This window comes from Pieris rapae, chromosome 24 (genome assembly GCF_905147795.1).
Source record: "Pieris rapae chromosome 24, ilPieRapa1.1, whole genome shotgun sequence".
NCBI lineage: Eukaryota > Metazoa > Arthropoda > Insecta > Lepidoptera > Pieridae > Pieris > Pieris rapae.
Genome location: NC_059532.1, coordinates 3937220 through 3960970, shown reverse-complemented (window position 1 = coordinate 3960970; position 23751 = coordinate 3937220). Strand labels below are relative to the sequence as shown.

Here is a 23751-nt window from a genome sequence, read left to right as displayed (position 1 = left end):
AAATTTTAATAACTTTATTTTTGTACAGCGAGTGACTGACGCATGTCATCGACGGTGCACTGACAGCTGTCAGCGCAATACCATTGCGAATTAAAAAATTACCCTAGGAACAATATTATTCTAACCTAACTAAACCATTCGTTCTTACATCCAACAAAACGATTCGTAAGTTGAAAATAGGAACTGGCTGGAAATTCAACTAAATCGTCCCAAAACGAATGCCGTTTAAAACAAAGCTGCAATCGGCATTTCACGAGAAATCCCGTTTTCAGGAAAACAAACCATTATTTACACAATTTATTTACAATTGGAATACTAGAGCGTATAACATCGCATTGGAAATAAAGAGATCGGAACACACATGACAATTATCACAATAATAATTTGCGTTATGACGTCATTCTTTAATCTTTGGTCTGACAAACGAATCAATTTTTTAAAATTTTTACACAAATATTTAAAATTCTCTATACTCCGCAAAAGGGCCGGCAACGTACTTGCGAGCCTCTGGTGATCTGATCGCTCTTGGGCGGTATCACTTTTATAAGCCTTCTGCCCGTATGCCTCCTGTTATATAAAAAAAAACAAAACACAACGCGTGTGTATAACGCGATCAACAGGAATGGATTCAGAATTTCTTTACAATTTTCTTGTTAAGAATAAAAAGGCTATTAAAGACAGTGTCTGAGAGTTTTTTTTATATAAACTGGGGGAAACGCGGGAGGCTCGCAAGAGTCGTATAAACTAGAATCTCAAGTACTTATTAAATGTGTTTCAGTATAAGAAATATGCCAGCGCTAGTTATGATAAGATTTATTAGAGGCAGTTCAACTATTACTCCCCTCTAGTTATTATATATCCCCCCTCTTGTCGGTAAAAGTAAGCGAAGCCTTTAAAAATATTAGTACGGGTACGTATTAATTTTTTGTTGGAATCCTCGTAAATGCTTTTCGTTTTTAAGCATTGACAATGTGTAATAACTGTTGTCGTAATCAATAAATAGGAAAGTCAAAGATTCCTCCCCCCCCCTTTCCCCTAGTGTTTTTTTAAATAAAATAGGGGACAAACTAGATTGCGTGTCGCCCAAAAAGGGCAGTCGTCGCAGCCCATAGACACACATTTTTAGTAGTTGCGTTGCCGGCCTTTAAGGGAGGAGTACGCTTGAATTCGTGCTTAAGTAATACTAAAACAATACTTTGCATTTGTGTCTGTTTAAACTTTGTCAGACCTATTTATAAAACTTCAGATAGCTGCCATTTTCATAACGCAAATCCGCTTAACGACTAGATTTACACTAATTTTTCGTTGTCGGCGTTCCTATATTCAATAAACCCGAATATCCCCTAAACTGATTCGCCATAAAGTCTCTATACAGAGCCAATTGACGTTGGTCCATTTGGCCCAGACTGCTATAAAACGCGTTCATATACATCGGGTCCATAAAAGGGGTAAGGGGCACATTCTTCTGCATATCCATCATTTGGGTCAAATTCTGCCCCTTAAATACGTTAGCTAAATTGTTCTGAACACTGTTTTGGGACTCCTTGGACCCCGTAGAACTCGTTGGTGAGACGTCGTCGCGGGAAATTTGATAATTCGGAACTACTATTGGGGGTTTTTTGACGCCCGACGGGGACGGGGGCGGGAATGGTTTTGTGTAGTCTTTGGGGGGCGTGGGCGTCTTTGTCGAGATGAATTTGCCGTTCGAGGACCGCTTTTGTGGGGGTCGTTTTGGCGGCGTTGGCGTTTTGGGGTTAACTAGCGTTATCTCCAAATTGGAGCCGACAACTGCTTTTCCATCCACCAGTGTGTAGTTTTTGGATAAGTTCTGCGGAGTCGGTGTTTTTGAGGGCGATTGTGGGGGTAGTCTGACAATTTCCACGGCTGGTTTCTGCGGTGGGGGAGACAGAGATTTGCACGTAAGATCCAGAATATCTTGGGGGGTCGGTCCGGTGACTTGTATACTTCTTTGGGGTTTGATGGGGGTGCCTTGTAGGACGTGCGGGGGCGGCATGAACGGGTCCTTCGGGTTACCGTAGACTGTTTTTTCGGGGCCCGACGTCCCGAACGCACTAGTCGCTTGGATGACTCTGGGTGGTACAGCGCCATTGTTGTAATTTGGAGGTATAATATTGTACATTTGAAACAGCTGCGCTTGCGTCATGATTTGGTGTTGAACCGCAGGATTTAGTATAACGGGGGTAGGATTTATGAGGGGCGCTATGGGGGTCGCTAGCACTTGAGGCCAAATGGGTGCAGGGGGTATCGCCGTCACTTCTAGGCCCCTCTCTTTGAGAATATCTAGTTTTCTCTTTTTAACACCTTGCGGACTTTCGGGATATTCATCTAGGTCTATTATTTCTGGTGTTTTTGGTATGTATGGGACCTGTGAAAATATTACAAAATTTATTAAATCATTTTTACTTTTTTTAAGGCAATAGTCGACATTACTTTAGCCCTAGAGATATTTTATGATGATGTATATGTGTGTGTACATATACATATATTCATTCTAATTTTTTTTCAGTCGTAGTTTCCATTTCGGTTAGAAACGACGCGTATTTATTATTGTAATCGAAAAAGTGCAACGCGCTGACGCAGCGCTGCGGTCGCGCTACGATGAATCGTTGACCTAATTGTTACTGTGTAATGAATTAAGGCAAGGTTTTTGATTTTATAATTTTAATTATTTTAAATTTATCATGGCATCTCCAATTGTCAGTGAAATTAAAACCCACTTATTAATAGCTGAATTAAAAAAGGAAAGAGCCCGATGCTCAGACCTGGAAACTATTGTCCATGAACTAAAGGAACGGATAGCTCAGCTCGAGCAAAATCAACCCTTAACACAAAGGGATGCGGCAGCCGCTGAACCTATCCAGTATGAGACGGACGAAGAAGAACTGGCTAAAGAAACGGAATGGGTGCGACAAAAAAGCAGAAAGAAAAGGAAACTAAACACCTCCCCTTCCCCCATGAAAGAAGTTACTTGTAGTGAAGTAGCCAAACAAAAGTCCAAAAAGGAACCCCTTCCACCCCCGATTATCGTCGAAAATGTGATTGAATACCAATCATTTTACGACACTTTAATGAAAAAAGAATTAAATAAAGACTCCTTTACAGTAAAAATGCTCAGAAATGGATCGGTGAAGATCAATACCAATAGCGAAGCTACCTATAGATGTATCACAAAACATCTAAAAGAAGAAGAAGCCTCGTGGTTCTCTTACGAAAACAAGCAGAACAGACCAATAAGAGTTATGGCAAAAAATCTGCATGCTTCTTGCAAGCCTGATAGGATAGTTGAAGACCTCATCCTCCAAGGATTTAAAATTTTAGACGCAGCCGTTAAATATAGCTGGAAAAACAAGGAACCGCTGAACATGTTCATTCTCTCTTTCCATCATGAGGAAAACATAAAGAACATTTATCAAATCAAATCGATACTTGGCTGCAAAATTGATGTACAGCCACTGAAATCACCAAAATTGATTCCTCAATGCAAGAGGTGTCAGGCTTATGGGCACACACAGAAATACTGCTCCAAGGAGCCGAGGTGTGTAAAATGTACTGCAAAGCACCTCACAGTAGACTGTAACAAGCCTCGAGACGCGAAACCGAAGTGCGTTCACTGTGGTGAGTCACATCCAGCTAACTATAGAGGCTGTGTAGTTGCAAAAGAACTGCAAAAAATGAGAAACGTCTTAAAATCAAAATCAAATACAGAACCGGTCAAATCTGTAAAACCAGAAAAACTAGTTTCCAAGACTGTTTCTTTTGCTCAGGTCACTAAAGGACCAAAGGCTAAATCCTCAACACAACAAAACGAGAAAGCTAACACAGGCATAGATGAAAAGATCAACACCATACTTTCATTATTGACATCTTTTGATGAAAGACTTAAAAAACTAGAAAGCGGCACCATAATAGCAGCTTCTAAACGTCTGAAGCAATGATGTCTTTAAAAATAATGGCATGGAATGCTAATGGGTTATTAAAACACCAAAGAGAACTTCATATTATTCTTAAACATGAAAACATTGACATCTGCTTGGTATCGGAAACACATTTTACCAGGGAGTCATACATTCAACTTAAAGGATATCAAGCCTACCATGCCCTTCATCCCAGTAATAAATCCAGTGGGGGAAGTACAGTTATAATAAAGGACAGTTTAAAACACCATGAGACATTTAAATATGAAAAAGAGCATATTCAAGCTGTGGCTGTAAGCGTAGCAATGAAACAGTGCCCATTAACAATTTCATCTATCTACTGCCCACCTAGACATGCAGTTAAGTATGATCAGTACAAAAGCCTACTAGAAAGTCTTGGAAATAGATTTGTGTTGGGAGGCGATTTCAATGCAAAACATACCTACTGGGGATCAAGATTAATATCGACTAAAGGAAAAGAACTGTTCAATGCTATGAAAGATTTGAGATGTGATACTATTTCGACAGGAAAGCCTACCTACTGGCCAACAGACAAGAATAAAATACCAGATCTTATAGATTTCTTCATATTTAGAGAAGTATCACCAAATGTTCTCCAAATAGAGGAAGCCAATGATATGAACTCAGATCACTCACCAATCTTACTCACAATTGGCGAAGACCCTATAAAGCGAAAACTGAATCCATCTCTCGTAAACCCGCATACGGACTGGGACAGCTTCAAAATTTATCTTGAGAATATGATAGACCTAAGAGTACCTTTAAAGACTGAGGAACAATTAGAATTTGAAGTAAATAACTTTACAAAGAACATCCAACAAGCTGCTTGGAGCAATACTCCTAAATTTAAGAAAAAGGTACAAAACAACTACTTTCCAAAAGAGATTATAAATCTCATACAGACAAAACGAGCTCAAAGAAAAAGGTGGCATTCCACAAGATGTCCTGAAGACAAAAAACATCTGAATAATCTTACTAAACAACTAAGGAGAGAGATAAAAATATATAAAGATACCTCAATAAATAAATACCTAAGCCAATTAACATCTGATGGTTCCACCAACTACTCCATCTGGAAAGCGATAAGAAATATCAAAAAACCTACAACACATATTCCTCCCTTACGAGAGTCTAATGGGAATTGGGCTGCAAGTAACATACAAAAAGTTAGGAGGTTTGCTGATCACCTAGAAAATATATTTCAAATCGATGAAGAAGATTCACTTGACTTCGAAGAAACATCGTTAGAAGAGTTAAACATCCGTCTAGTCACACCGAAAGAAGTTATAAGAGAAATTAAATGTTTAACTAAGAAAAAGGCGCCAGGTTTTGATTTAATTACGGGTGAGGTACTACAGCATCTCCCCCGTAAAGCCGTAGTTAAAATGACAACCTTAATTAATGCCACATTTCGACTTCAATATGTTCCCAGTATGTGGAAAGTTGCGGAAGTTATAATGATTCCCAAGCCAGGAAAACCACCACACGAAGTAACATCTTACCGGCCAATCTCACTGTTACCTGTTATAGCAAAACTATTTGAGAAACTCTTTCTCAAACGTCTTAACCCCATTATTGCCAAAAAGCAGCTCATACCGGATTACCAATTCGGTTTCAGAGATAAACATTCTACCATAGAGCAGGTCCATAGAATTACAAATAATATTGAAATAGCACTAGAAGAACAAAAAGTCTGCTCCACGGTCTTTCTAGATGTAGCTCAGGCTTTTGACAAAGTGTGGCACCGAGGACTTGTTTACAAATTGAAGAAACTACTGCCTCGTCAATTTTCAAATATCCTCGAGTCATATTTAACACAAAGAACGTTTAGGGTACGACAAGAAGATGATTATTCAGAACTGAAACAAATAAAAGCTGGGGTGCCGCAAGGGAGTGTATTAGGTCCGGTCCTGTACCTCTTATACACGTGCGATATCCCTGAACTAGAAGATAACATAATCGCGACCTTTGCCGATGATACTGCTATCATGTCTACGGCAGCTACTGAAAAGGAAGCGGTAGCAAAACTACAAAGAGCTATAAATATTGTTGGCTTGTGGACCAAGAAGTGGCGGATAAGACTAAATCAGTCGAAATCAGTTCACATTAACTTTTCCAACAAGACATCAAATTACCTGCCAGTATACATTGATAACGACAAAGTTCCGTTCGAAAATTCAGCTAAGTACCTAGGTATGACGCTGGACACTAAACTACGATGGAAGGTCCATGTTAAAAAGAAGCGCGAAGAGTTGGATCTCCGTTACACTAAATTGTACTGGTTGCTCGGAAGGCATTCCACCTTATCAGTACAAAATAAATTATTGATATACAAACAAGTCCTGACACCTGTATGGACTTATGGTTGCCAGCTGTGGGGCTGCACCAGTAATAGTAACATCCAAGTGATCCAACGTTTCCAAAACAAAGTGCTCAGGGGAATAGTCAATGCTCCCTGGTACATTCGCAATTACGACCTCCACCGGGACCTTAATGTTGAGGACGTCGCTACAGTAATAAAAAAGACTGCTGGAGCACACGAACATAGGCTCTACCATCACGTGAATGTCGAGGCTATCCAACTCCTTGACACCACGGGCTTAGTGAGAAGACTGAAAAGGACAAAACCATTTGAACTAGTGATTTAGTGATAATGTACGTAAATATCAAGTGCTAAAGAGTGTCTGCAACATAGAACACAAGAACAGAGTGTCTTCTTCCCTTTAATAGAGACTGTAAGTAGTGTTATTGGACACTCACTTATATAATAATCCTTTTTAGTAAATTAGGTTAGACTTAAATTACTTATTAGTCTTAAGTTAGGCTAGATCGTAATGTTCCATGATGTCTCAGTGAAGACACATGTATATAGAAAAAAAAAAAAAAAAAAAAAATTCTAATTTTAATTTAATTTAATTATTTCTATATACCTTGTCGATTCGTGGGAGAAAGTTTTAAAGTACTGCTGATATAGATTTTAATAATTGATTCATTAATTAATTAAATTAATAATAATAATTGTAGTTCCTTAAAAACCCTTGTGACATCATCTAAGATGCCTGATGTATTTGGGATGATGCGGAAAATCAGTTAAAACGGATTAAATACGTGATAAACTTGCTTGTAGATATACCTCAACGATTTCGTCATCACTATGCGAAGTAGTTTTGAGGGGCACTTGTTTGGGAGGGGCAGGGGGGTGATGGATCCCGAAGTTGGTCAAGGGCGCTGGTGGGGGCGGTGAAGCTTCCGTCACTGATGATTGAGGGGCTGAAAATTAAAATTATTTTAAATAATAGACAAAATTTTATCAACAATTTTTTTAACAAAATAAATATATAAATATATAAATCACAAATGTTTTTTAAAGCGCCAACTGTGTTGTCAGCTGTCAGTTGTCACTTGTCAACTCTTGCTGTAATCTTTGCGTAAAAATAATTATAAAATTAGGGCGAAAAAGAAATCCACCTTTTTTCATTCTAGACATATAAAGCAGATAAATAAAATCAAAAATAGGTATAAATCTACAAATCTATATAATATATATCTTTCTCTGTAAGTTTGATTTCTATTTTCTGCTTATGCGTGGAAATTAATTATATACCTATACTGATGATATTAAAACTTAAGAACGCGCAGCGCTAAACATATGCAACTCGATCGAGTAGCTCGCAATCATAGGTCCGCCAAGCATCCGCGAATACAATGTGAGTTATGTAGGAATAAAGAACACAATCGCTGTATCGGTCACAATATCGATGAATATCATTGTGAGGAATCAACATTTCATAATCTACAGAGGACTGTCAAATATGTCAAACGTCAAATGGTTTGACAGCTTAATGTTTGGTTAGCGTGATGCAAACTTACGTGTACTCGACGGCAGTTGTGGTCTCGTCGGCTTAACTCGAACTGCGCGTAGGGAGCTTCGCCCCACCGGACGAGATTTTTGCTGAAATTTACACATAAATTTATAATAATTCTTTATTTCTATTATATATATTCTATATAAAATTCTAATATTATTTTTTTATTGGTGTGGTGGGAACACAAAACAGTTTTTCTGTCCAAGACGACGATTAGGTTTTTAAGGCAAGGTGCTTTTATAGCGTGGGCGAGTATCTAGATTCTCGCTTGTAGATTCAAGATCATTAGTTTGACACCAATTCTAATTAACTTAACTTTCCTATTATTAGGACATTATGTTAATACTTCTATTATATCACATAATAAAAGGGAGGAAGGCTTGGGACTTCTTTTTGAAGTTGTACTTCTTTTGGCGTATTGGGAAAATGATGGCAATAAATTCTTACAATGCACGCGCACACCGACACACAAAAGCGACACCCTGAAGTTAGCTATAGTCAACGTTTTAGTATTTTTGTGATATTTAACTAGATAATGCGTCAAAAGTGAAACTTCTTTCTAAATTAATAAGGCAAAAGCCCCAATCTTTGATCATGTACCAGTATATGATCACTCCATGTAATCATATATCTATATTCACACTGTATACGTGCTAATGATAATATAAATAAATAAAAAATCTGCGTTTACCGCACAAGACGTCATGCGACAGATTTGCCATCTAAAAATCTAATATCTAACTACTAAATGAATACATCAACCAATAGTAATTTTTTCTCACTCTCTCTGAATCAGTCTCACTCGCTCTCTCCCTTCAACAAAAACGCTGCACATCTTCGTGACGTTCCGTAAAAATTTTACCCTCTAAAGAAGTTTCACTTCAAACTTTAGTACCTGATCAATTCCCAGCGCGGGCACAGAACTGTGACCGTTCACAGCATACTTCTCGCTCAGTGACGATAGGCTAGTTAGCGCATTGCTGGCAACACTGCTCTGCGCGTCCGACAGCTCTTTTAATATTGTAGTGTCAGTGTTGCCTGAAAATAATATTACATTTAAATATTCTGACAATTTTTTATTTGCTAAAGCCCTACTAGTCGCAAGCGTTCTTTTTTTTTATAGAACAGGGGGCAAACGGGCAGGAGGCTCACCTGATGTTAAATGATACCGCCGCCCATGGACACTCAATGCCTGAGGGCTCGCGAGTGCGTTGCCGGCCTTTTAAGAATTGGTAAGCTCTTTTCTTGAAGGACCCTAAGTCAAATTGGTTAAATTTGTTTTAATGTTAGGAAATTACCGTTCTTAGTTTTATAAGAATAACACTCACCCAAATGCAACTTCTGAGTCAATTCATTCAGGAAACCCTTATCATCTTTCTCAATCAATTTCTCTACGGGCTTCACTGAAATCTTCACTGTCTCCTTCTCTTCTCTCTCCTCCGTCTCCTTCTGCTTGGATATAGCTTCTAGAAACTCCCTGTTCAGCTCTTCAGCCGGTTTTGAAGTCACATTAATTTCGTCTTTTAATATTTCTCCGGTTTCATTGTCTAGAATAATTTTGTCTTTGGGCGACGGCGTGCGCAGTCGTTTGTCTGCTTTGTCTATGGGTTTGTCTATGTCACGTAGAGGCGACTCTGTGACGTCTATTGTGGCTATGGTTTTATCATCTATTTTGCCATTGATTTTCGGGAGGAACCGGGAATTTTGGCGGCGTTGGTGATTTTCCATAGGCAAGAGGTATCTGAAATTTATTAATCATATATATACTATATGTTTGAATAGGTCTTTACAGAACTCAGAACAGGAAAGAGAAGAGACGGTAGACCAAGGTTGCATGGGCAGGTTGGAATTGTGAAGGACCTCGAAGCATAGATAGATAGATTTCGCTGACTAATAATACTTGCGGAGGCCCATAACCAGCAACCCAGGATTTGATAAGGAAGAGAGAATCAGACCCACACTCCATGCTCCATTGCAGTTCCGTAGATGTCCAGAAATAATTTCTACTCTTATAAAATACTTATACCTTTTTTTTATGGAACACAGGGCAAACGGGCAGGCTCATCTGATGTTAAGTAATACCCATGGACTCTCAATGCAGAAAGGCTCACGAGTGCGTTGCCGGCCTTTTAAGAATTGGTACACCTATAAAATTAAATCAGGGAAAGAAAAGTACGAAACTCAACTGATTGTGATACCGTGAAAACTTAATGCCAGAAGGCACGCAAGTGCGTTGCCGGCCTTTTAAAAATCGGTACGTTCTTTTGCTTTACCTTTCATATAATTTCTTTGCCCTCGGCGCTTGTTTTCCTTCATATATCAAACACCAAATCCTCCCCCGACATACTGTCTCATAGCCGCCGTAAGACTTCACGCGCGAATACAGTTTTCGTAGGGAGACTGTAAAAAAAATTATGAATTTCAACACATAGGAAATATCAGAATTATACGGAACGAAAAATGATACGGCCCAGTAGAATACGTAGGCTACTCCCCCCCCCCTTCTTACGCAGCCTTCTAGAAGCTACCCGAAACGGTTTAGTCCAGTCCACAGACTTCAGATATTCTGGGATACAAGAGCCGCTCGCAGTATATTTATATATTGTATATACCTAAGCTGTAAGATTACTAATCATTAAATAAATAAATGAAATGTCAGTAAAAATGATACGGCCCAGTAGAATACGTAGGCTACCCCCCTTTGTAACGCACCCCTTCTAGAAGCTACCCTAAACGGTTTTGTCCAGTCCACAAACTTCAGAAATTCTGGGATACAAGAGCTCGAAGTGACTTTAAGAGGAGAATTTTGAGGAAAAACCTTGGGGGTAAATTTTGAGGTTTAAAACTTTAGGAGTTGGGATAAAAAGTATTGGGGGATTGGATTATACGTTTGTTAATATTATTTTCGACTTTCCAATACTTGACACAACATAAATAGCAACTTTTAGGTTTTATTGATTTGTTATTTTAGTGATTTTGATTTTGAGGTTTGCAGCCTCAGCAGGGCGACACACAAAATAGATTATTTCTTCATTTTGCCTATATATAAGCGGGTGGTACAATATAAATAAAATTGACGTATTATTTAATGTATCTTATGAAGTAATGTTCTGTCCCATTACAATCTACAAAAGAACACTTACTATAATTATACTTGGTGTGTACAATCTTAACGTCTTCCTTATAAAACTCCCTAAGTTCTAGAAGGAACGCTTCGTCCTTCTCTTTCTCCCTTCCCCTTTCATCATCTTCACTCGGCTTGTCTGCGCCAATTCGGAGAGACACCCGCCGTTGTATCTGAAAATAGCATATAAAGAGTGACGGAGTTTCTTGCCAGTTCTTTTACGTTCTTAAATTGAATTCCACAGAGATCCAGATGCAACATCGATATTCTCTGAATATCAAACTATAAATTTCTTTGAATTTTCTTTTAATCAATTTTAAGCTCTATCACTGGCTTTGAGCGCGGCAATCGAATCAATAAATTCCGTTAGGAAAATGAACCTAGCAAGATGACGTAATATACGTTAGAGCGGGACAGAACGCATACTGCGTATTCACATCTCTCTGACGTAGCGTAAGCAAGGCCGGTGCGCGTTAGGTTGAGTGCATCAATAAAAATAAATAAATAATTATAATTGAATAAGTTGTTAAAAAATGCTATGCAATAGATGTCTCCGAGTGCCACAGGTTTTTTTAATTTTCTATTTATTAAAAAAAAAACAAAAATTCAGTGTACTACCGGTAAATCCAGAGCTGGTGCTATCCTAAGAGTAAACTATATTTAATCATTCACGATGACCTTCATCACCAAAACACTCACCCTAGGATCCGAAGGAGACGCAGCATCGCTGTCACTTGACCGCGAGTCACGGTCACTGTCAGGATCGTGGTCACGGTCGCGTGCCCGCGCTCGCCGCCGCCCACGTGGCCGGCCCTTCATCTTTGGCGCTAGGTGATTACACACGAATTCGTGACCTTCGAGTTCTGGATATTCGAAGGTGTCCTGGAAGAGGTTGATTATGTCTTATCCAGATAGAAAAAATTGGTGCCGCCAAAATGCGAAGGGCAACGTTATCAGCTGGCTGCCGGTCAAAGGCAAATTGAAATGGATTTTTAGTGGGATCTTTACTATACCTGTTTATTCTGTTTTTATAAAATGGCAACATGGATTTTACCATTGGTACTAAAATAAACCAAAAACCAAAATCGTTCCCTGGGCAGGAGGCTCATCTGACGTTAAGTGATAACCCATGGACGCCTTCAATGCCAGAGGGCTCGCAAATGCGTTGTCGGCTTTTAAGGATTATAACTTCTTTAAGCTATATTGGTTGGTATGTCGTCAGACATATACATGTGGCCCTTCTACATTTCTCCATCTCATCACAATAGCGGGCAAACGGGCAGGAGGCTCACCTGATGCTAAGTGATACCGCCGCCCATGGATACTCTCAATACCAGAAGGCTCGCGAGTGGGTTGCCGGCCTTTTAAGAATTGGTACGCTCTTTCCTTGAAGGACCTTAAGTCAATTGTTCGAGATCCTTGGATATTGATAACTCACCTTACAATACAATATCCTAGTGTTATTTGTGGGTGCCGCATACCCTCCCAAAGCGGCAACCAGAGAGTCTCTCAACCAGTCGGCTTGGATGCCCTCTAAACGGGCAAGAATCGCTCTGTATCTGCAGTAACGAGGGTACGAGAACACCACCACACCGGGACTGTCTGCATCCAGGGCTGAAAATTAACTTGATATTAATATACCAGTAGCCATACACCTTGCCTCTTCTTAGCTTTTCTTAAAGGGCTCAGTAATCTGAGCCTATTAACAAAAGAGCGTACCACTTCTTGCAAGGCTGGCAACACACTTGCGAGCCTTCTAGCAATGAGAGTGTCCATGGGCGGCAGTATCACTTAAAATCTGGTGGCCCTCTTGCCTATTATTACAGAAAAATACATTCGCTCGAAAGGTGAAGGAAAATATCGTGAGGAACCGGCTTGACTTAGACCCAAAGTCGACCCCGTGGGTCAGGCACTGGAGGCTGAAGAATTTGCCTATTTGATTGCGAAGTTATCATGAAACAGATGCAGAAATCTGAGTCCCAGAAATAAGAAGCTTGCAGCCCCACTGATCTGTTTAATTAACTTCCACTTAGACCAAACTATCCAAAATATAATTAGCTTACACATAGTACTTTTCTCTTTCTCCACATCGCTGAAATCTAGCTTTGTAAGGTGTAGGGGGGACGTCAGCTTATTCTCAGCAGGGGGGGCACAAGCCTCCTTCCAAACGGCCCGGATGCCCCACCTCCAGCCTCCTCCATCACAGACCCAGGAGAGTAGGTCCTCAGCACGAAGCACCACCTTTTCATTTATCGCTAGGACCTCGTCCTGGAATAAATATATGCTTTTTAAAAATCTAGCCCAAAGATTGTAATCAAATTAATTTTAAAAATATTTATTAGTTAATTACTAATTAATTATATATAACCTATGCACATGGTATAAATACTCCCAATTTTATTTTTTTAAATTATAAAACAGCAGGAAAACGAGTCTACGTAAGACCCATAAAGGGGACTGCCCTTTAGCCCAGCATACCCATTCATAGTGGGTGCGTTGCCGGCTTTTAAGGGAAGAGTACACATAATTTTAAAGAGTTGAGGTCGTATCTCTCAGGGAATCGATTCCACAGTTCGCTAGTTTCCCGGAAACCTACCTTCGTTATTAGGTACTTGTTAATTATGAAACTTGGCTTTTAAAACATGGCGAGAGTTGAAATAATTGCAACCAAGAGGTGACACTTAAAACTCAAAGACAAATTATCTTCGTAAATAATTAATTAACAGCAAATCTCACTCGAGTGCGGGCCTGTGGATTTATTCGCTTGGGGTGGAAAGGGGGGAAGGGGTGAACAGGGACGGATTGATAAGATTCCTTAGTTTATGTGTAGGTTTTTATTTTAGTTAATAATACTCGAAACCGACTAGTATTTTCAATAATCGTTTCACTATTTATTATTATTACCAGATTTACGTCAGAGTAAGAAAAGAAATAAAATTATGTCAGCTGTATCAAAGTTTAAAAATAATTAAGAAAAGCCAAAAAGATATGTTTAGAATACTAACACAAATGTAATGTCGATACTTACTACGTCTTATTCTTTAGTCTGTATTAAATTGGTGTTTTGTTTTAAATTATTTCTAAATAAATATTAATTGTAATTAAATTTTAATAACTTTTTATTATTAAATTAATTTGATTTGATTTACGTTTATTTTAAGAAATAAAACAACCAAGTTATTTAATTAAGACGAATTATCTGAAATTATCTGTGTGTTATTAGCAACTCACACATTAAACTGGGGGTTCCGTGTATGAGTCATGTTGAGCGTTTGACTTTGAACTATTAAAAAAATATAAATTAATTACATTTAAGATGATTTAAAGCATAATAAGACGGTTTTCATTAATATAAATTATTTGACTCTGTCTACAGTTGCTTTTATTGCTTTGGTTTGTTTCAGTGTTTGTTTAATTAATTGTATTATCTTTAAATTTAATTTTACTCACAGTGGTGGCCTGGAAGAGATCGTTTCCGATAAGACCGCCAGTTTCCCCCTTTTTTTTAAAAAAAAACCTTGTGAGCAACCTAAGCGTTCTTCTAAAATCAAGGTTTCTTTGTTTGTTTCTTTAACAATACCAAGGGCCAAAATCTGTTGCACAGATCCCCGTTAACAAAGACATTGGCTACTGAGTGGAGAGAGGGGACAGTACAGAGAGATTATTGCCAGTTATCATGGTCCGTTCTATGTCCTTGATTCGAAAACTGGCAGTAAAATTAAAGTATTTAATATGTTTTTCTTTATTGACGTTCATAAGTATACATACCTAAATGAATAAATGATATTGAATGTTGTCTCTGACTATATATTTATATGTTCACAGAGTGTTTCACAATAGCGATATAGTGTATATTATGTATTTAATTTTTTTGTATGGATTTTTTGTCTTCTTTTTCATAATAAAAGATTTGATCCTCCCAATGACATAAATCAAATGAATCGCCATTAGAAACGTCAAGTACGGCCCTGTCCCATTCTAAATGAAGGGGGACTAAAATTGCTTTCAAATAAATAACCAGCCAGCGGTGTTATTCCGGTAAACTAAATTTTTCTATTGTAGTGGACTTTATATTACTAATTTTTTTACGAGAATTTGATAACGATATCGCTTAGAACAACATATCCGGCTGAATTTTATTGTATGAGGTTCTTAATAACCACGTCATCGGCTGTTACGACTATCGGTTTTTACGACATAATTCATTCGATGTCGTTATAACTGATTTTGACAGTGTTTTAATAGTTTATATTTTGAAGGTTATATTATTATTTGTATTAACGACCTTAAAATAATAATAATAAATCCCGTTTAATTTCCAATCATGACAAAGATAATATACAGATTATATTTTTTTACATTTTAAACATTATTATGTTTATCCTGTTATATATACTATATCACAATTAATGACAATCGAATCTAGCATCAAAAATCTCGAAGTCGAATCAGAATAGGTCTTCCAATTTAAGCCGGCATTTTGTAAGTAAATATATATAGACAGTTTGTCGAAAGTATTATAGATTAATCACAGTATATTAGAAATAATTTAACAAATACACTATTGTCCCGGTTTCTGATACCCTGGGTCTGATACTCTATCCATTGAATTCCCCAAGATTTTGGACCAAGATACACACTTACTCTTCTCCATCACACCTACAAGATGCGATAAATGAGTATTGTGTTTATATACTTCATCTTTCTTACATCTCAATTAATTCCGGCTCGAAGGACTAATGCACAGCTTGCCAGCCAGTGGACTGTGAAATGTGTATTTAAATTTCAATGTAAAAAAATACCAGGATAATAGATAATTATAATAATAATAATCTTTATTTTAAAGGCTTGAAGGAGTCTTCGCCACTTAGAGGAAATTGGTAGAGCAATATTCGCGAGCTGATGGTGTATAGCATCTTCAACTTTAAAATTTGGAAGCCGTACGGAACGGAACCGTTTCAGTAGTTCAAGTGAAATATGAACAATCATATACCAAAAATGTGACTAAAATTGATTTTGAATCACGTCAATACAGAGATCAACATAAAAATTTACTTGAGAGCATTCATTTTCGATATTTTAGACGACAAAAAAATTCAAAAGGTTTTGTAGGAGACCGATTGAACGATATCCCGACCATCTACTCAGAAGAGTGTCTGCTTTGTGAGTACACTTATTTAGGTTCTGTGACTAGGTCTACGGGATCCAAGCAAGAAACTTTGAGCCTGAGCCGGAAGTCTCAACTTTTGGTCAGCGAAGCGAGCCCAAATCGCTGAATTATGCTCCATATGACTTCTCACAACTGCATATAAGACTCACTGTAGTAATGTTCATGAAGTCTTTGTCATAAATATATCACTTTTGAAATTTATAAAACTCTAAAAAAACTTGTCTATGATCCATGAAAATGCAGAAATTCGCCTCCAAGATACCGCCATCGGATCATTTTCTTCATACTTATTGGACAAATTAATTAAATTTGTAATTGTAAGTTACTTTTATGTGTGCGTCACCCCAAATAGTTTGCATTAGTGTGCGTTTCCTTCGAATACATACATGGTGTTTTCACACATTCCAAGGCCGTTTTTAATAGAGTATATATGTATCAAAAAACATATGAAATACATATACTTAATTGTAGTATATGTATTATTAAATATATAAAAAATATATTTATATTTTATTTATATTCAGGTCTAGGCTCGGAATATGATGAAGAACGCTGCCAGTATCTTCGGAACCTTGCCTAAAGGGACTCCTTTTAATAATATTTTTTAATAATTAAATTTTAAGGTTAGTTATAAGGTATATTTTTCTGTATTATGTTATTTGTTTTAAATAAACACATTGTAGTATACGTAGGCGGAAAATAATAAACTCCATTTTCTCCAACTTCGGTTTTGTTTCCTTGGAGTACTGTTGGAGGCCCTAATTAAAGATATAAGTTGTCGTGGTAGAAAGTACCAGTGACCCCAGAGCTGGCACTTTACTGGATTTATTTATTTATTTATTTATTCGGAAACCAAACAGAAACATCCTTATAATAAAAAGAAAGTCAAAAATAAAACACAAAACAAACACACTGGACGCATCCACAATAGGTTACACTTATACAACCATATGATAAAATAAAAAAAAAATATGACAACAAAACACATAATAATAGAGTTAAGACATTCATAGATCAACTAATAAGTATCGCAATACAGCGAGGAAATGCTACCAGCGTTGACTTTAATAAATTTATTTTTATAAATGTTTACTTTTTATGATTACTATCTTTCTTAAAAAAAGACAATTGTATATATTATATATTTGATTGTTATTTTTTAATTTAATAAACGGTATATTATATACTAGATACTCAATTCAGAGTATACTTTAGAACCTTTAGCTACCCACTGAAGTATTTCTGAAAAAAAAAGTAATGTACCAATTCTTAAAAGGCACTCGCCAGCTTTCTAGCATTAAGTTTCCATGGATGTATCACTTAACATCAAGCCCGTTTGCTTTCTGTTTTATAAAAAACCACTAATATAGCTGGTACACAATGGTACCCAAGAGATGGAAAGAGAAAAAGAGGTAGACCACAAAAAAGATGGGACGACGACATTAGACAAGTCGCGGAACAACATGAGGTAGAGTGGCCTTAGAAAGGCCAGAATGGAGTAGATTGTAGGAGGCCTTTGCCACCTGGCAAGCGGACAAGCAGAAATGGAAGAAAGAATCAATCTACGAAAAATAAAAATAAAGAATACGCCGAAATGTCCGATAAAAAAAAACAGAAAAAGGTTATTATTATTAATATAGCTGACATTGAACTAACAATTTTTGTTGGTTCGTCTACCGCGGTTATACAGGCTATTAAGCGGTTAGCTTGACCCTGCCGGTCTTTTAAGAATCGGTACGCCCTTTGACGGACAGTTTTGAGCCACTACCAAATGCTAAATGTTTCCATAATGGACGCGCAGAGGTCTGATTCTCCAAGCGTGTTATCACGCTGGGGTTGTATCTGTTTAAACTGCGCCTTTATATCTCTTTATATAATTTTATTTTAGGGTCGCCTGGAAGACATCGCTTGTAAGCGATGCCGATTCCTGATTAAGAATTAGTGTTAATGTAACAAAGTTTTAATAAATCACCAAATCGGAGCATCCTGTATTTGTCGTGACACACACATACAAATGATAACGCTTCGAGTCTAGCGAGTGCATCGCCCCTGACGTAAAGGCGCGTGCACATAAAAAATACAAAGTCAATACTATAAGGGGTCAAATGTTTGGGACATATTATATCGTCTGAGATTCATTTATCGTAAATTAAATCTATAGCATTATTTTATCATTAGATTATTTCACAAAATCGTAAAAGCAAAATCTATTTTTTTCTGGACAAATAAGCATACTATACAGTATGTACTATACATAGTACAATACATAATATACAAATATATATATAACATAATATTTCTTTATTTTATTTAAAATTTAAAGATCAAATAAACAATTGTGTTTCTCTGAAAATACAGTTTTTTTAAGTACATAAACACTATACTAATTACAATATTAAACTTAAAAGAACATTAACACTCTATTATTTAAATTATCAATCGTTTTTGAGCTTTATACAATAATCCTACAAATAAATAATATTGAATTAAATCGCGATGACTTTGATTTATGTCAACTCCCAACCAAGCCATCTAGTATATTATAAAAAAACTAGTATGTTTCTAGTACTTACTTTTTATATACATATATAAAGCTTATTTTTCGAAGATTAAAACATTGTTGTTATGTATTTAGTGTCATAATTGAAATTTGAGTTGTCTGTAGATTTACAGAACTACACTTCTCAGTAACTTAAAAGCCCGGCTAATTAAGCTTCTTCTAGAAGCTTTCATTCATTCTAATGAGTTCTTGTTATATATTAGAAAATGATGATTTTCATCTGAACATTCAACCAACTGCTGACAGTGGCTGATACATAATTTAATAGCTAAAGATGCAATACACCAAGTGCTCACTAATTTTGCTGTCTTATTCATTTCTCACTTCTTCCCATAGTGGTGAAGGCTTCTCCAACTCATTAATTATCGTGTTGATGCTTTGAGCTTTGAGATAATTGTTTCATTTTGAACCTCTGTTCGTTCAAGTTTTTTTTTAGTTTACTTTAGGTTCTTAGTTTAACCGATCTTCTTAGAGTAACCTTAAGTTTCTTGATGCAGACATACCGCACTAAATTATATATTCACATATGTATATAGTATCGGACGGGAATTTGTAGGCTTGTGAGGTTCTTCACCACCCTCTCATATAAATCATATCCTCATATATTTATTTATCTAGTGCAGCTTGCTAATACACACTACATATACAAAGACACTACTGTCATTTATAAGATATAACTTTAAATACACATTTAACACTGGCTGGCAATTTGTATTCCAAAGCTTGCCTTAGGTATATTTTGGAAATAAAGATATGTAGTTAGAGAAAGCTACATATTTTTATTTCCAAAATATACCAAATTAAAGATCTAGTCAAAGCCGGGACGTCACACGTAAAAATCGGTAACAAATAAAATTATACAATAAAAAATTAACAATAGCATTGTGAACTCAGCTTTAGGGACATAAATTCTCAATAACACGAAATGAGGTGCGGGAGGGGAAGACAGAGATGGACTGGACTGCCAATTTGAATATTTTAATTAAATATTTTTTTTATATTTAGTTTATGAAAAACAAAATAATCTTCTTAAAATTATCATGATGTTACATGAGTTTTATCTACCACATTTTTTTTAATACCACAGTTATTTTAAACGCTAAGTGTTAGCTGTAAAAGACATAGCATCCTCACGATGTTCTTCATAACCATGGAATTATGAGACACAAGAAAACATTGATTCATAGACAGGGCATGACCACGTGACCTAAGCATTGACGTCACACGGGACTAATACAGGCAATTGGTTGGAAAATTAGGAAAAGCATTCGAGTATTAACGAATGTATGTTGAAGTGAAACTTCTTTAGAATCGTTGTGATTTCAAACCCGATGCAACGGAAAAGCGACAGTAAAAAGAGACAGAAACATTAATTCATATGATTTAACGTGGGAGAAAATGAGATAGATAAACTTCTTTCGAATCGTCGTGATTTCAAACCGGATGCAGCGGTAAAGAGAGACAGAAATATCAATTCATAAGATTTAACGTGGGAGAAAATGAGATAGGAGGCATTATACAGCCTCTCTTTACTGCCGCTTTTTTTTTGATCGAATTTCAAACTTTCGTTGTTTTAGTTTTTGTCAAATTAAAGATTTATATTAAACTTATAAATTAAAATGTATAATTAACTGTTTTTAAAGAACACACACATTTAGATAGTGGAAAATGATTAATTTATATTTGATTACTTATAAAAACTTTGTTTTTGAAGGTTTCACTTCTACCATGTGTGAATTGCACAAATGTTTTTTTTTTTTTTTTTTGTCTTGAAGGACTAACGTGTTGGGACGCCAACTTCATCCATTGGGTTATGGCAGGAACTCCAGGTCGTATTTACGCTAGCGTACGTCGTGCACTTACTAGTTTCTAGGATATTAGTTTCAAATTTGAGGGGTTTTAAAACTTTTTTAATGGGTTAAGGGCTGGAGAGGGGTTTGATCTACTTTTTTATATTAAAGCTTTATCAAATATATAATTAGTAGTAATTAATATTGTAAGTGTTATTGTGTTATTTTTATTATATGCAATACAGTTTTTTGTTACTTCATAAATCAAACATCTGCAAAAATTTCGTTACAAAATACTTAATACTTGAACGCCCTTATTTAAAAAGTGCAAAAAGCACAACATAGTAACATATGTAAGAATGTAATCGACCCACGAAACCTTATTACGTAATTGATACTGTGTCAGTCTGCGTGTTAATGAGGTAATTATATGCATTTAAACTGTTTGGAAAGAAGCATGGGAAGGGGTGTGGGATCAAATTGGAAAAACGTCATCTCTGGAGACTCTGGAGATAAATGTTGCATTTAATATAAACCGCGGTTTCATATATAGACATAGAAATAGATTACATTCGATAAATATAATAGAGATATAAGATATTATAATTTTTTTGAGCATTTAAAAGCAATCGTTCAGCTTGCGTTGTGTATTCATAATTAGTAGTAAGCAATTGACATTTCTATAAAACGCCAAAAGTGGAAAAGACAAAAGAAAATGTGGCCTCAAAAGAGACATGGCAATGAAGTATCATGACAGACACAAGGAAAGGAATGACATGGAGTCAAATTAAGAGCTGCTCAAAACCGATCAGGTCGGTTGTCTACGCTGTCCTCTGCCCCACTTGGGGACAGAGGACTTTAAATGTAAATCAACTTATCTTATAATAACGTAAACCGCCATGTTCAAATAACCGTGATTATGTAATTAATAATTTCAAATATAAATTTTGGAGTACGTCCCTGCTAAGCAGTGAAAGATGAGAGTTGGGTCGCCTACTACGATTGGGACATTTTGATATTTACTCATTTTTCGATGTTTTTGTTAACTTTTGTTAACTTTTTTTAAATCTTTTCGAGGTTTTTAAAATCTACACGAAGCTATACTAGCTTTGACTTCACCTGACTTTAGTGGCACGAATCGAAAATTAGTTTGTGAATACCCAAAATAAACACTTGAGAGTTCTAATCTTTTACATAAATTACGTGACACGTGGTTTGTCCGCTACGGACTCTTAAACTACTTAACCAATTTCAATTACATTTTCACACTGTGTGCTGGTTTAAAGGATATTATAGCTCACATATGTATATAGTTCTACTGTACGTGTGTACGTCACTGAACTCCCCTTGATTTGAATGATTTTTAAGTTATATTTCTTTAGGCGCATCATTAGCACGTATACAGTGTGAATATAGATATACAAATACATGGAGTGATCATACGCAGGTACATGATCATCTATTGGGGCATTTACCTTAGTAATAATTAATTTACAAAGAAGTTTCACTTCTAGATGTACTTTGTACGCACGCACTTTTTTATTTTTGTATACGTTTCGTCCACTAGCTGGTTTAGATTCACAAATCAGCCCAGCAGATGGCACTGCAGTAGGTATTTTCATACTTTGCTTAATATCCTTATATCTAATCGCTTTAAATATCCGACGTGTCTTCTTTAGAGTCAGCGGCAATACAACATATACGTGAACTATTTGTCAACTGTTTATAAAGTGAAGTGAAAAGTTGATGTGAATTGTATTGTTTATAATAACAATTGCAGCAAAAAGCGTAAATAATTTTAAGAATTTGATAAGCGATATAGTTTAATATATTGTTCTTCGATAATTGAAAAAAATATTTGAGTTAAAAGTGCAAAAATATGTTAATTAAAATAAATATTTTTCAACTTATTCTTTTGTATTACACAAAATAATGATAATTTAGTGATAACAATTCAATTGAATTCGTAAAAGTATGCAATTTTTCAATGTCTTCTTATCACGTAAAATTATCGTCTGTAAACCGACATTACAGACTACCAAATATTTGTTCATAGATGTTTTATACAAACAATGACATTGGCATCAAAATTTACGCCGGGAGCCATTGACGTAACGGCTCTTTAGGCAACAGTGCGTTGCCGTCTTTTTAAGAAATGGATCTGCGTTGGCGGCCTGAAAAAAATTGATAGTGCATTGCCGGCTTTTTAAGAATTAATAGTGTGTTGCCGGCTTTTTAAGAACTGGTAGTGCGTTGCCGGCTTTTTAAGAACTGGCAGTGCTTTGCCGGCTCTTTAAAAAATTAGTAGAGAATATTTATATCATAGTTCTGTTTATTACATACAAACAAAACTTTCATATCGATGATAGTATCTTATAATATAAATATCCAATATTTTTATCGAAATTCAGAAATTTCGTATCGCAAATTACTAATGCAATTACTTTACATTCTTTCGAAGATAAGAATACACTTCGTATTCTTTGACTGACATCGAAAATAATAAAAAATACGAGTCGTATTTTATTGAAACTCAGTGAAATAGGTTTGTTGATTAAAAAAGGTACACTAACGAAACACAGACATTAACAGAACACACACAAGATACAAAAACACAACACATACATGTGTACAAGTGTGCTACATCAAATAGATTAAGAAATAAAAACAAATCAGTGGCGGAATAACCTTTTTAGCTCTGAACCTCAGATTTCTGTATCTGTTTCACAATGTCTAATAGGCAAGGTCATCAGCCTCCTGCGCCTGACACACGACTGTGAAGCAAAAGACTGTTTCCTCACTATGTTTTCCTTCATATGAGCGAATTAAAAGCCCACATTAAAACACATTTGAACCTACGACCTCAGGGGTCACACGCTGAAGTTATAACTATTAAGTTCATTATCAGGATCTTTACCACCACAAAAAAAAGATGTCAAGAAGTACTTGAAGAAGCGGGAGATCTGATTTTGTTTAAGTAGTAATTTAAAATTCTAAGTATTATTTGTTATTTGAAAAGTTAAATTTCAGTTTACTTTAGTTTTTTTAATGTATCTTTGTCTATTGATGTACTTGCTTGTTTTCTATTTCATATACATACATGTATTGTTTATCGATGTAATCTGTTTTAGCTTTCTGCATTGTCTTAGTGTTTATTCTTATAATATGTATAAGTATAAGCTGTAAGATTACTTATAATTAAATAAATAAGTCAATATATCAAAGGCGTTCAATTGCAGTACACAGTTCAAAGTTTTCAGATAACGTCCGAAGTCCAATCTCAAA

General features: G+C 36.1%; 1 protein-coding gene across 2 annotated transcripts in view; it reads right to left on the bottom strand.

The window, feature by feature from the left end:
- The window catches only part of LOC110995955 (AT-rich interactive domain-containing protein 5B-like), a 51346-nt gene continuing 27595 nt past the window's right edge, over positions 1-23751 (bottom strand). The window contains exons 4-13 of one of the 2 annotated variants that reach the window (XM_022263413.2): positions 13010-13214; positions 12385-12560; positions 11646-11828; positions 10966-11119; positions 10096-10222; positions 9151-9563; positions 8718-8860; positions 7827-7908; positions 7090-7226; positions 1-2386 (exon numbers count right to left, since the gene is read on the bottom strand). In XM_022263413.2, coding sequence (XP_022119105.2) covers positions 1295-2386; positions 7090-7226; positions 7827-7908; positions 8718-8860; positions 9151-9563; positions 10096-10222; positions 10966-11119; positions 11646-11828; positions 12385-12560; positions 13010-13214 — 2712 coding nt within the window. In that variant the 3' untranslated portion in view covers positions 1-1294. The remainder of the gene's footprint in view (positions 2387-7089; positions 7227-7826; positions 7909-8717; positions 8861-9150; positions 9564-10095; positions 10223-10965; positions 11120-11645; positions 11829-12384; positions 12561-13009; positions 13215-23751) is intronic. The other variant, XM_045633600.1, reaches the window with a different exon arrangement.